General features: G+C 41.8%; 1 protein-coding gene across 1 annotated transcript in view; it reads left to right on the top strand.

The window, feature by feature from the left end:
* The window catches only part of LOC132399737 (protein-glutamine gamma-glutamyltransferase 2-like), a 54,549-nt gene that overhangs the window by 14,101 nt on the left and 25,191 nt on the right, over positions 1-15,257 (top strand). The window contains exons 3-5 of the mRNA XM_059980437.1: positions 2,346-2,585; positions 4,253-4,371; positions 14,619-14,747. Coding sequence (XP_059836420.1) covers positions 2,346-2,585; positions 4,253-4,371; positions 14,619-14,747 — 488 coding nt within the window. The remainder of the gene's footprint in view (positions 1-2,345; positions 2,586-4,252; positions 4,372-14,618; positions 14,748-15,257) is intronic.

Raw genomic sequence — 15,257 nt, 5'->3', positions numbered from 1 at the left:
TGGGCATGGATGCTATGTTGAGGTATGATCATGGATGGCAAATCCATGCTCGTCTCCATTACAGATTACAGAATGTATGTAGAACATATTTTAATAGTTGGAAATTTTAAAGCAAACTCAATTGTGCTTAAAAGAAAACAGTAAACTGCCCTTCTGCCTTGCAATCCTTCCTCTCCATTCAGATGAATGAGCTCCAGATCAGGAACAAGGTCAAAACCAGTGCAGGATCAACAGACAGATCTCTACTGCCTAGAATCTGCTGGCAAATTGCTCCCCAGCAGGTATTTCAGTGATGCTGATCTTCCTGAGAGTATAGAGATACCTTTAGTTGTAACTCCAAGAGACGTTGGAGCAGTCCCCTAAAGTTTTATACAAGCAATTTTATGGTGCTTAAAGCTGCTCTTTGATTTGACAGAAGTGCTCTCAATGAGTCGAAACTGACCTCTGACTGGACCACTCTGTATGAAGTACATGATAATGCATTGGTTCTACATTGAAAACAGTCAAACTTGGTGCACCAGCACTGTGTCAATCCACCTTCTCTACTAAGAGAGGTTCTATGATATACACTCAGTGCCCACTTTATTGGGTACACTTGCTTATTAATGCAAATATCTAATCAACTAAACATGTGGCAACAACTCAATACATAGAAGCAAGCAGACATGGTCAAGAAATCCAGTTGTTTTTCAGACCAAACATCAGAATGGGGAAGAAATGTGTTGTAAGTGACTTTGACCATGGAGTGATAGTTGGTGCCAGACAGGGTGTTCTGAGTATTACAGAAACTGCTGATCTCCTGGGGCTTTCACACACAACAGTCTCTAGAATTTACAGAGAATGATGCAAAAATCAAAAAAAAACATTCAGTGAGCAGCAATTCTGTAGTTGAAAACAGCTTGTTAATGAAAGAGGTTGCAGGAGAATGGCTAGACCAGTTCAAATTGACAGTAACTCAAATAACCACGCATTACAATAGTGGTGTGTGGAAGAGTATCGATGAACACACAAGTTGATCCTTGAAGTGGATGGGCTACAGCAGTAGAAGATAACGAGCATGAACTCAATTGCCACTTTCTTAGGTATAGGAAGTTGCTTATAAAGTGGCCATTGAATTTACAGTGGCTACTACAAGGGGTGAGAACATGAGCCATATTGGTATACCAGGGGAAACTTTACAGATACTGTACATGATAAAGATGTTTCACCAATAACTGAATGGCCGAAATTTTGATTAGATGGGTGGTCCTTTCTCACATAACAAAGAACTTGTGGAAACTGTGTTGAGGTTTCTTTCAAACTTATAGTCTTTTAACATATTTGGACTATTTTTACCGTGCCTATGGTCTGTTTTTTTAAATCAAATTATGGTATTGTTTGCACTGTTGTAACTATATGTTGTAACTACGTGGTTTTGTGTAGGTCTTGTAGCTTAAGTTTTTGGTCTTGTTTTGTCTGGTGGATTTGGAGCTCCTTTCTGGGGAACGGACTAAGATGGTAGCGTGATATTAATACGCAGCAGCCTCTCCGGACTCTGGATTGGGGATTACCAAACATTATGTGGATTTTCTGGTGTAGTCTGTTTTGTCATATGCTTTGTTGATATCATTCTGGAGTAACATTGTCTTATTTTTTAACTGCATTGCATTTGTGGTTTTTAAATGACAATAAACCAAATGTGAATGTGAACTCCATCACCGTGGCAATGAACCAAAACCGTGGTTGCTGAGCAATTGGATAAAAGTTAAGAAATGGAGTGAAAAAAAAAGCATGAGAAAGAAAGAAAAATATATATTTTTATTTAGAGTTAAAAATTCCACGCTACCCAATTACAGCCATGTGACCAATTAACCTACTAACACATACATCTTTTGAATGTGGAAGGAAACCTACATGGTCAGGGGAAGAATGTATCCTTATGGATAGTGGCAGAGATGAACCTGGGTAGCTGGTACTATAATATAGTGCCACACTAACCACTGTGGTACCATGACACTCACACAATTCCAAGAGAACAACAAGCATACAAAATGATGACATATGTTTAATATTTACTGTAATTAGTTGGGAGCAATACACACAATATGCTGGAGGAGATTGGCAGGTTAGACAGCATCGATGGATAGGAATCTGTAGTTGACGTTTCGGGCCGAGACCCTTCATCAGGACTCTCATAGCTCTCATTTCTGTACTAGCATCTGCAGTACGTCTTGTGCCTATAATTAATTGGTAGATGGACTAGCTTGGTTATTAATTTTGAACAATTAATTGATGAGCTTTCTTGCTGTAATTTGGAGTAACAGTCTAATTCATCTTTGGTTTTCGGTAATTCTTTTTTATTCCAGTTTTGGAGTCTTTGGGGGCATCCGATAAAGTTGAGTTTCAACTTTCAAGTTCATTGTCTTCAAACTCGTGGAACGCTGTCCCAGAAAAAAATGTCGGAAGCCAGCTAACCTTGTCCATGTGTTCACCGCCCACCAGTAAGATCGGACGCTTCTCCCTGAAGATGGTGTGCACGACACAGGGTCATTCCAGACAGTTTCAACTGGGAGAATTCATCCTCCTCTTCAACCCCTGGTGCTCAGGTACAAACATGGATAAAATGTATCAAAATGATAATCTGAAAGATCAGTCAATCTAAAACAATTGTACTCTCAGTCAAGGTATTGAGTGTAAGATAAAGAGAACATAGTGTTGCCGAGTGAATTATTCCCATCTGCCTGCATCTCCCTCTGAACCAGTTCTGTCCATGTACCATCTGGATGGCTTTTAGATGTTGCTAATGTGCTTGCCTTCACCACTACTTCTAGCTGCTCCCTCTGGATATGCACCACCCTTTGCGTGAAGAAGCTGCCCTTGTTGTGTTCCTTCCACCTTTCTTCAACAATGGAACTATGTCAATACCTTCCAAAGGCATCAGTCATATAACAGGGAAGCAGGGCCATCTGTCTATCTTGTCCATGCTGACTGAGTAGCCTAGTGAGCTAGTCTCATCTGCCCCGATGCCCCATTTACATATCCCACCTCAGATTTTAAACCTATGTCCTCTTGCACCAACTCCCTGGGAAAAAAAGGGCTGTGTGCATTCACCGTATCTATACCTCTTTCAATCTCCTGCACTCAAGGGTATAGGGTTCCAGCCCACACAACCTCTCTTTGTGACTCAGCTCTCCCAGTCCAGCCAACACCCTGGTAAATATTTTCTGTACTCTTTCTAGTTCACTAATGTTTTTCTTATAACAGGGTGACCAAACCTGTACATAATACTCTAGGTGTGGACCCAGCAACATCTTTTATAACTACAAGATAACTTCACAGCTCGTATGCTTAGTGCTCTGACTGATGAAGATCAGCACACTAAATGCCTTCTTCACCTCCCTGTCTACCTGTGATGCTGCCTACAGTGATCTATGCATTTGCACTACGAAGTCCCTCTGTTCACAGAGAATGGTGCAAGAATCAAAAAACATCCAGTGAGGGGCAGTTCTATGGGTTAAAACCTTGTTAATGAGAGAGGCCAGAGGAGAATGGCCAGACTGGTTCATGCTGACAGGAAGGCGACAGTAACTCAAATAACCACACATTACGTGTGGAAGAGCATGAAGGATAGGCTTCAGCAGCAGAAGACCACAAACGTACATTCTGTAGTCATTTTATTGGGAACAGGAATACTGTACATAATAAAGTGGCCACAGAGTGTATGCATATGCAAACACACCCACATCCACAAGTACACACCTGCAGATGCAGATGCACACAAATAATACACATACAAACATGCACGTACACATATACTACCAGATGTGCACAAACACAGGCACACACACATGTAAACTCACACACAGACACAGAAACACACAAATACACCTCTCTCATGATTTTCTTGATCATTCTACAGTTGAACAGACTAAAGATTTATGTGCTCAATAGCTTCTTACAGAAGCTCTCTTATTGACATTAAGGGAAAGGTTGTTGCACTACACTCTCTAACTCCTTCCTGTACTCTGACACATCATTATTTGAGATACAGCCCACTCCTGTGGTGGTAGCTGCAAACTTGTAGGTGGAGTTAGATCCAAATCTGTCCATGCAGTCGTGAGTTTATAAACAATAAACAGTAAAGTAGGGGGCTGAGACTGGGGCTCAACCTCAGTAATAAACAACCATGTTACACAGGCATAGATGGAAGGAGGTGTGTGGACATTCTGTATGTGTTAAGTGGTTAATCCCTCTGGTTTTATTCATATTGCAGATGACTCTGTCTTCCTGCCTTCTGAAGATCAGTGCAAGGAATATGTGCTGAATGATCTGGGGCTGATATTTCTGGGATCGAGTAAATACATTGAATCAAGAGGCTGGAATTTTGGACAGGTAATGGAGGCTTTACCAGTATGAGTGGAAGGTGCTGAGTGAAGAAGCAGAATTAGGGGTTGCACTGACACAGTGTGCAGACACAAATAAATGTGAACACACACACACGCAGATGAACAGGTACAATTATACCTCTTCCCATCAACCATTCAGTTGTTGAACCACCCGACACAATCCTAATCACCAGTTAACAACACTATGACTGTTTTGATCACTTTGCTCTAAAATGGCTCTGTTATTTTTTGTCCTACTTTTGTTCTTTCTTATAAAAACTGTGTATAATTTATGTTTAATTGATGATTTTCTAGTCAGGTTATTAATTTTGGGAGAAAAATAGAGAGGAACAGTAATAAATCGGACATTCCAATGGATGTTGGTGAATTGATTCATGAGAAGTAGAAAGGCAATGGACAACTATGGCAGGCAATTAAGAACACAAATGGAAATTGAACTTTCACTGGAAAAGAGATGAAGAATAGGATTAATAAAGGTAACTGAAATATAGTATTTAGATGAGACCATCTCTGTGGTACTTTATGTAGGTTTGGTCTGGGGTACACGTCTCGGGGTTTATAAAGTGTAGGCTCGCCAGGTGAGCATTTTGATAAGGAGTGATATCTTTTGAACAAGACAAGTTTAGGATGGGAGGTGATCATATTGAGTCTCCAAGAGAAATTGATGCAGTAACTGCTATGAGGCTGTATCCTCTCATTTAATGATTTAGAACAAGCTTTGGAAATCAAAAAAGCTGGGGAAAAACTGCAGATGCTGGAAACCTGAAATAAAAATAGAAAATGGAGACATTGTTATTTATATTTTCAGGTTTTCAATATCTGAAAAGAGAACAAATGAAAGTTTTGGGAATACTCAGCAGGTTGGGCAGGGTCTGCGGTGACAGAAACAATTCAGGCCAACCATCCTTCATCAGAACCAAGAAAGGAAAGATATGAGGTTTAAAGTACAAAGAAGAGGGGTAGCTGTGAAGAAAACAGAGGGAGGGTACTGATGAGATGATGAGTTAGGACCTGAAAATGCCTGCCTAAAAATAATGTTGGGGCCATCCAAGAGATGATGATGAATTCTTGTAGAACACAACTGAACTGGCTGGAAGTGGTGTGAATTGAGAGAGATGAATCAGGAAAGGAAAGTGAAATAAAATGAACAATGCTGGATCTGTGACATGCAGAACACAACACTTAAATAGTCTCAGGATTAGAGGCCTGTCAGTTAGGATGGTCTATAGGAGAAGTTTCTTTAGGGAGGATACAGTATGATTATATTCAGAGATAATATCTGCAATATCAAGGAGGTGTATGGGCTCCTGTGGTCTGCGACTGTAACAGTTTGTCATATCCTGGTTCTTTGGATGACTGAAAATAATGCAGTTCCATTTGGGAGCAGACTCATACAGTAATAGAGCAAGTTATGAGGGCATGAGGTTGAACCTGCTGGGACAGATTAGATGATATCAGCAAATCTAATATTTAAACAATTTGTACATAGATGAGTGGAAATGAATCCTCGACATTAATGAGACCCAACATAGATTGGGGGACCACCTCTCTGAGCACCTACGCTTTGACTGCCAGAAAAGGCAGGCTTTCCTGGCGGCCACTCATTTTAATTCTACTTCCCATTCCCATTCAGACATGTCACTCTATGGCTTCCTCTGCTGCTATGATGAGGCCACACTCAAGTTGGAGGAGCAACACCTCATTTTCCATCTGGGTAGCCTTTAACCAAACAGCATGAAAATCGATTTCTCTAACTTACAGTAATTTCTTCCCCCCGCTTCTCCCTTTTCCATTCCCCATTCTGGTTTTCCCTGCTCTTCTCCTCACCTGTCCATCACCACTCTGCGGTTTCCCTCCTCCTTCCCTTTCTCCCATGGTCCACTGCCCTCTCCAATCAGATCCCTTTACCTCTTCTACTTATCACCTTCCAGCTTGTCACTGCATTAACCCCCTCCCCCCACACCTTTCTAGAAAGCGTACAGAAAAGATTTATTGGAACATTCTCTGGATTTGGGGAGCTTGAGTCACGAGGAGAGGTTGTGTAGACTCAGGCCTTATTTCCTGGAATCTATGAGATCAAATGGTGACCTGATAGAAGCATATGAGATCATGAGGGGCATAGACATGGTGAAAGTCTTTTTCCCAAGGAGGAGGTGCTAAAAACAAAAGATGATTAAGATTAGATGTTTAAGATGTTTAAGATAAGATGTCTAAGATTAGAGGTGAGTAATTTAAAAGGGTCCGTGAGGCAGCTTCTTCATGCAAAGGATGGTGTGAATTTGGAATTAGCTGCCAGAAATATTGGTTTACCAGGACACATTAGCAACATTTAGAGTCATAGAATCATAGAAAAATACAGGCTCTTTGCCCCATCTAGTCTGTGCTGTATCATTCAAATGGTCTAATCCCATTGACCTGCACCCAGACCATAGCCCTCCATACCCCTACCATAAGACCATAAAACATAGGTGCAGAATTAGGCCAGTTGGCCCATTGAGTCAGTTCCACCATTCAATCATGGCTGATCATTTTTTTGCCTTCTTCAGGCCCACTCTTCAGCCTTCTCCTCATAACCTTTGAAGCCTTCGCCAATCAAGAATTTATCAATCTCTGCCTTAAATACACCCAACAAACAGGCCTCCATAGCTGCCTGTGGTAAAAAAATTCCACAAATCCACCACCCTCTGGCTAAAGAAATTTCTCCGCATCTCTGCTTTAAATGGATACCCCTCTATCTCGAGGCTGTGGCCTTTTGTCCTAGACTCTCCCACCATGGGAAACATCTATCTTACATCTACTCTGTCTAAGCCTTTCACCATTCAAAAGGTTTCAATGAAATCACTCCTCATCCTTCTGAATTCCAGCGAGTACATATACAGTTCAACTCTTTGAGTGGTTATGCAGAAAGTTTGAAGTTAATAACTCATCGGGGTGATTTATAAGTTCATGGCCTAAGGTAGAAGAAGATTAGTTATTAACTTCAAACTTTCTGCGTAATCACTCAAAGTGTTGAACTGCATGTGCATGTAACGAGAGCTGTATAACTCATCTCCTTCTACCTTAGGCCACAACATATCAATCACTCCTGCTGTGGACACTTGCTGGAGGTCCAAGATCCATATGCTCCACAACCGCTGAACTAAGTTGTATAAATGTAGGAGGGGACAATGTTGAAAAATAAATGTGCTAGGTTTTCTAAAATCCTTCTACCTTAGGCCACAAACTTATCAATCACCTCTTGTAAACTCTCCCTCATCTTTTTTGGCTCCACACATGGATTATCATTCTGATCTTCAAGAGGACCAATTTTATGCCCTGCAATCAAAGTTCAAAATTCAATCTACATTTATTGTCTAAGTATGTGTACATTAGTCTGCCCTCTTTATCCGCGAATTCTGCATGCGCGTATTCAATCAACCATGAATCGCGAAAACCCGGAAGTGCTCTTCCAGCACTTGTTGTTCGAACATGTACAGACTTTTTTTTTTCTTGTCATTATTCCTTAAACAATACAGTATAACAACTATTTTACATAGCATTTACATTGTATTAGGTATTATAAGTAATCTAGAGATGATTTAAAATATACGGGAGGATGTATATGGGTTATTGTGGATTGGGATCGAAAGAAATCGGAAGTTCTCTTACTAAGTAAGTCAGAACAGATACATCTGGTATTATTTAGCGTCGGTTAGTCAAACGTTTGTCTTGGTATATAGTATATATTTTACCTTTCAATGCATATAAAACACTTAAGAACATATGTTTCAGCACTGGGCTCGGGTACGGAAGTTCCCGGGACTCACGACAGACCACTCCTGAGTGCGCTCTCCATCCGTGCCAGGTTGATGTGGAGGATCAAAAACCCAAAACCCCAAAACCCAATAATTAAACCACTGCGTTGCTTAGTAATAATTGTAGCTTTCATCGGGGCAGAGCCTTTCTCACTTTATCCTTTAGAATTGTTCCGATGGTTGACCAACGTCACCTAACACTTTTCCAGTGACCAATGGCATTTCACCCTCTTTCTGATCGCTTTATTATTTCCACTTTATTTTCAATCATGATCGTGACTATTCCCGTGAACAGAAACACTGCAGATTCAGAGCTCCACCACCGGGTCCTAATGTTCACCACACTGAGACAGGTTAAATAAGGTCTGGGGTTCCGCTGGGTCCTAAGATCCACTGAATTGAGACAGGTTGAATTTTGGTATCCGCGAGGGGTCCCGGAACCAATCCCTCGCAGATAAGGAGGGCTGACTGTATAGACTTAAGACTTTTCACCTCACAGGCTACCAGAAAACAAAAAAAAAAATGAAAGAAGCATTTAAAAAAAAGACCATCAAACACCCAATGCACAGAAAGAGTAAAATCTTTACCCTTTATTCTGACAGGCATATACAAGCCTTGTACTCTCAAATTTGCACTTGTTAAGGCTTCCAGTTATGAAGCAAGCCTTTGCCAGAAAAGAATCTGTCCCAATCCATACTTGCCAGATCCTCTTTGATACCATCGAAATTAGCCTTTCTCCAATTTAGAATCTCAACCCGTGGACCAGACCTATCTTTTTTCCATATTTACATTGACATTAATGGCAATGTGATCAAAAAGATGCAAAGTGTTCCCCCACACAAACTTCTTCCACCTGCACTGTCATACTGGACCGTGCCTAATAGCAGGTCCAGTATCACACACTCTCTTGTTGGAACTTCTTTGTACTGATTAAGGAGACCTTTCTGAACACATTTGACAAACCCTATCCCATCTTGTCCTTTTACAGTATGGGATTCCCAGCCAATAGATAAAATCATCTACTATCACACCCTTAAGTTTTGTTGCAATATCCTGGATCTCTCTCCAAGTTAGTCCTTCTAAATCCCACAGACAGTTGAGTGGTCTATAATATAGTCCTATTAACATGCTCATACCTTTCATATTCCTCAATTCCACCCATAAAGCCTCACTAGGTGAGTTCTTCAGTCTGTTCTGACTGAGCATTGCTGTGAGTTTTTCCTCATTAATAATGCCGCCCTTCTCATTTAATCTCTCCTGCTCTTTTGCATCTAAATCAACGGAATATTGTGCTGTTAGTCCTGCCGCTCCTGAAATTAAATCGCACTAGTGGCGACAATATTACAACTCACAATGTCGATTCATGCCCTAAGCTCATCTGCCTCTTCTACCATACTTCTTGCATAGAAAGATACATAGCTGAGGATATAAGTCACACCACACTCAACCTTTTAATTCCTGACTTCATTTGCGGTCTAACAACATCTGTTTTCCCAACTCACAACTATCTGTTCTGACACTCTGGTTAACATCCCTCTACAACTCTAGTTTAAATTTCACCATACATCATGAGCAAACCTTTCTGCTAGAATATTAGTACCCTTCCAGTTCAGGTGCAAGCTGTGCCTTCTGTACAGGTCTTATATTCCCTATAAGAGAGCTCAATGGTCCAAAAAGCTGATGCATTCCTTCCTACATCAACTCCTAAGCCACATGTTAAACTGTATGATCTGCCTGTTTCTAGCCTTACTAGCACACGGCAAGGGTAGCATTTCTGAGATCACAACTTTGGAGGTCCTGCCCTTTAACTTAGCACCTAACTCCCTGAGCTCACCTCATCACGCATCCTACCCATGCTCACCCTCCCACTTAAGAATGATGTAGTCGATCGAGATGTCCTGGGCCCTGGCTCCCAGGAGGCAACATCCCATCAGGAAATCTTGTTTTTGTCCACAGAGCCTCTTTGCTGTTCCTCTAAATCAGGGGTCGGCAACGTTTACCACTAAAAGAGCCAATATGGACCCATTTCCCACAGAAAAGAAAACACTGGGAGCCACAAAATGAAATAACACTGCATACAACGGGTTTTTTTTGCCTTTATGCTATGTATAAACAAACTATAATGTGTTGCATTTTTGAAATTGATGAACTCCTGCAGAGAAAACGAAATTACATTTCTGCATGCAACAAAAACATTTTGAACTCCGAAAAAAAGACGTTGGGTTGAAGGTTACTACATAGGTAGCCTACCTTGGATCGAAGAATTAAAAGAAAGCGCGCACTGGCGGGTGTCAGGCATTGGCAGTTGTGATGTATATTAATAGCGATAAAAAACACGTTGTAGCGGTGTAGCGCTACACGCAGCGCTAAAATAAAGACTGCAGTCAAAGGTAACTTTATTCGAACTAAACAGCCTTGCTTTAAAGCCTCCCTCAACCCGTCCCCGTGGGCGCGGATGCTCCAAAAGACACGTACTCACAAACCCCCGTAGGCTATCTCCCTTAGTCGGAACGGTGGCTAATTGTTCGGATGTGCCAGGAAACGGTGTCTCCGCAAAGTTTTCATATTGTACAAGATCACCATAATCTTCAAATTTCGAATTACATTTCAAAAGCTAACAAACCACGGGGAGCCGCATCACAGAGATCAAAGAGCCGCATGTGGCTCTGGAGCCGCAGGTTGCCGACCTCTGCTCTAAATAATGATTTTCCTGTCACCACTTCTTGCCTGTTCTCCCCCCTTCCCTTCTGAGTCACCGAGCCAGACTCTCTGCTAAAAACCTGTCTGCTGCAAATCTCTTCTGCTGGGTCATCCTCCCCAACAGTATCCAAAGTAGTAAACTTATTGTTCAGGGAGGTGGCCACAAGGTTATTCTACCTTTCCCTTTCCTGACTGCCATCCAATTTCCTGTGTCCTGCATCTTGTGTGTAACTACCTCTCCATATATCCTGAGTGATCCAACTTCGTAACACAGATTATTAGAAGCTGCAGCTGGATGCACTTCTCATAAATTGTAGTCGTCAGTGACATTAGCTGTCTCCCTGCCTTTGCACATCTCACAAGAGGAATATTCAACTATCCAGTCTGGCATCCCTGCTGTTCTAACTGTGCAAATATAAAGAAGGAAGCAATAAATAAACTGGAAAATAAATTCTACCTCCAGCTTTTTCACCTTCTCTCATTCAAGTGTCTCCTCGGTAATGCCTTGAAGAGCTGAAGCCTCAAAATTTTCTCTCTAATGCTGTCCACTCCAACAAAGGCACTCCGCTTGCCATTTTAGTTTGTTCTTGTCAACCAATCCTGATCATTGATTGGCCATTGTGCAAAGCACCGAACTGCCATGAATCAAGGCCTATGTACTCAGTTGGTGAACCTGAGTGAGCTACTATTCAGCTTCTCATACTTCAGACTGCTGATTGCCTGCTGCACAAAATACCAAATGGCTTTCTTAAGCCATTAGCTATGTATATGGATAGAAGAGGTCTGGGCTAAATGTGGGCAAGTGGGACTAGCTCACTGATCAACACAGTCAGCATAGATGAGTTAGGCTGAAGAGTCTGTTTCCATGCTGTATTCTGTATTAGAAAATATCAAACATAGCTCCACTGCTGATGAAATCTCCAAGACATTCTACAAGTATGTGAAGAGCAAGAGGATGAGCCGTGTGGGAATAGGACCAATCAGGAGTGAGAGTGGAGGAGTGCATGGAGCTGGAGGAGGTAGCAGAGGTACTTAATGGATACTTTGCTTCAGTATTCTCCAGTGAAAAGGACCTTGCCAATTGTGGGGATGATTTACTGCAGACTGAAATGCTTGAGCGTATAAATGTTATAAAAGAAGATGTGATGGAGTTTTTGAAAGATATAAGTTAGATAAGTTGCCGGGATATACCCTAGGCTACGATGGGAAGTGAGGGAGGAGATTGCTGAGCCTCTGGCAATGATCTTAGCATTATCAATAGGGATGGGAGAAGTATCAAAGGATTGGAAGTTTGCAAATGTTGTTCCCTTGTTCAAGGAAAGGAGTAGAGATAACCCAGGAAGCTATAGACCAATGAGTCTGACTTCAGTGGTGGGCAAGTTATTGGGGAAGATCCTGAGAGGCAGGATTTATGAACATTTGGAGAGACATAATCTGATTAAGTGTAGTCAGCATGGCTTTGTCAAGGGCAAGTTGTGCCTTACAAGCCTGATTGAATTCTTTGAGGATGTGACTAAACACATTGATGAAGGAAGAGCAGTAGATGTAGTGTATATGGATTTCAGCAAGGCATTTGATAAGGTTTGCCATGCAAGGCTGATTCAGAAAGTAAGAAGGCATGGGATCCAAAGAGACATTGCTTTGTGGATCCAGAATTGACTTGCCCACAGAAGGCAAAGGGTGGTTGTAGATGGTTTGTATTCTGCATGGAGGTCGGTGACCAGTGGTGTCCTCAGGGATCTATTCTGGGACCCCTCCTCTTTGTGATTTTTTGTAAATGACCTGGATGAGGAAGTATAAGAGTGAGTTAGTAAGTTTGCTGATGACACAACAGTTGCGGGTTTTGTGGATAGTCTGGAAGATTGTCAGAGTTTACAACAGAACATCAATAGGATGTAGAACTGGGCTGAGAAGTGGCAGATGGATTTCAACCCAGGTAAGTGTGAAGTGGATCATTTCAGTGTGTCAAATTTGAAGACAGAATATAGTACTAATGATAAGACTCTTGGCAGTGTGGAGGATCAGTGAGACCTTGAGGTCCATGTCCATAATACACTCAAAGCTGCTGTGCAGGTTGACAGTGTTACAAATGTGTGTTCTGTGATGGCCTTCATCAACCATGGGGTTGAGTTCAAGAGCTGTGAGGTAATGTTAAAGTTTAATAAAACCTTAGTTAGACCAGACGTGGAATACTGTGTTCAGTTCCGGTCACCTCACTACAGGAAGAATGTGGATACCATAGACAGAGTGCAGAGGAGATTTACAAGGATGCTGCCTGGATGGGGGAGCATGCCTTATGAGAAGAAGTTGATTGAACTTAGCCTTTTCTCCTTGGAGCGACAGAGGATGAGAGGTGACCTGACTGAGGTGCATAAGGTGATGAGAGACGTTGATTGTGTGGATAGCCAGAGGCTTTTTCCCAGAACTGAACTGGCTAACAGGAGAGGGCACAGTTTTAGGGTGTGTGGAAGTAGATACAAGGGGAATGTCAGGGGTAAGTTTTTCACACAGAGATTGGTGGGTGCATGGAATGCACTGCCAGTGATGGTGGTAGAGACAGATACAATCAGATATTTTATGAGACCCTTAGATTGGTACATGGAGCTTAGAAAAATAGAGAGCTGTGCGTTGGGAAATTCTAGGCAGTTTCTAGAGTAGGTTACGTGGGCGGCATAACATTGTGGGCTGAAGGGACTATAATGTGCTGTAGATTTCTATGTTCTATGTAAAAGGGTAGGAATACAATAGGGAATTGTAGACCACTAGCCTGACAACAATAAGAGAGAAAGGACTACGAGAGAGGAAATAATCTATTTTTCAAGGACCTTGAAAATGTCGAGAAATGTGGGGAGACAATGTCCATTTATAAGAGTTTTCTGACCACACTCAAATCTGTGTGAAGTTCTTTAAGGGAATAATTAGCAGATGAATGTAAACCATCAGGAGTTATCTATTCAAAATTTCAAATGGCCTTCTGTAAAATAGCAACCAAAGATACATTAAAGAAGCAAGGTGCATGGTAGAAGGCATGACAGACTGTGGAATAAGGATTAGGTCCCACCCAGAACATCAGCAATAAGAATACACGGGAAGAGCAGATTGGACATCAGTGACCAGGGATCTGCTGAGATCGGAGAGGGACTCTCCAGCTCTGACAAGTAGAGTATGCTGGAAATCAGTGCAGGAGCTAGTGGGGTCTGCTGGGATCAGCACTGCAGTCCCCAGCTGTGACCAGTAGGGTCTGCTGATAATCAGTCTAGAGGGCCAGTGGGTTTTACTGGGCTGAGTGCCAAGGTTCCAGTAGGATCTGTTGGAAATCAGTGTGGTCTGCTAGGAACCATTGAAGGAGGCCAGTGGGATCACTGGGTCACCAGGTGTGAAGAGTAAGGTCAGTTGGAATCAGTGCTGGGGCCCAACTGTTTGGAATCTCTGTCAATGATTTGGTTGAGAAGACCAAGTGTAATTTATTTCAGTGTGCTGTTGACACGAAGCTGAGCAACAACATGGCACTGAGTCAAATGCAGAGGGATATATTTCTGCTAATAAGTGGACAAGGATATGACATATGATCAAAGATTGAAGCCATTCTGTATGGAATCCACTCCTCAACATTGGTGTGGAGTCTCAGTAAAGAATATGAACCATACTTTTATTGGAAGATAGGTCAGGCTCATCGGCCAGACTTCACCATGTAAAATAGACAGGCGCCATGTATTTTATTATTGAATTTTACTTTCAGTTTGAAGATCGTATTTTGGATATTTGCCTGAAAGTCTTGGACAACAGCAACCAGTGCCTGGAAAACCCAAAGGAAGACTGCTCCAAACGAGGTGATCCCACTTACGTCAGTAGGATCGTGTCTGCGATGGTAAGCACCAGCAACTCACCTCTACCTTTGCTGTTAGTAATTTAAACTCCACAGGGAAGAGACCAAGAGTTTGCCACAGATGTCCTCAAATGAACTTGGGAAATCATTACTTAAAGTCCATCTTCTTGGTAAAACAGTCAGCATAATCAAAGGCCCCACTGACCCTGGGCCATTCTCTCTCCTCTCCTCTCCCATTTCGTAGAAGGTACAAAACCATGAACCAGAAGCTCAAGGACAGCTTCTTCAAGGATGCTGTTATAAGTTGAATGACTCCCTATAACAAGAAGATGGACTTTCAAGTTAATTTGAACTTTAAACTTTGAAAGGACTTTGACTATTGTTGTATGACTCTGGTCATTTAACTCTGCAGTAATTAAATTTACAAGAAGGATTATGAAAAGATTATTACTGGCTATCATGTGTACGAAAGTACAGTGAAAAGACTTACAGTGGGTCTATTATTCCCAGGCTAGTCAGATTTCAGAATAAAATGGGAGTGGGCGTAACAGT

This window comes from Hypanus sabinus, chromosome 9, assembly GCF_030144855.1.
Source record: "Hypanus sabinus isolate sHypSab1 chromosome 9, sHypSab1.hap1, whole genome shotgun sequence".
Taxonomy (NCBI): domain Eukaryota; kingdom Metazoa; phylum Chordata; class Chondrichthyes; order Myliobatiformes; family Dasyatidae; genus Hypanus; species Hypanus sabinus.
Note: the sequence above shows the minus strand (reverse complement) of the source record. Positions and strands in the feature narration are given on the sequence as shown.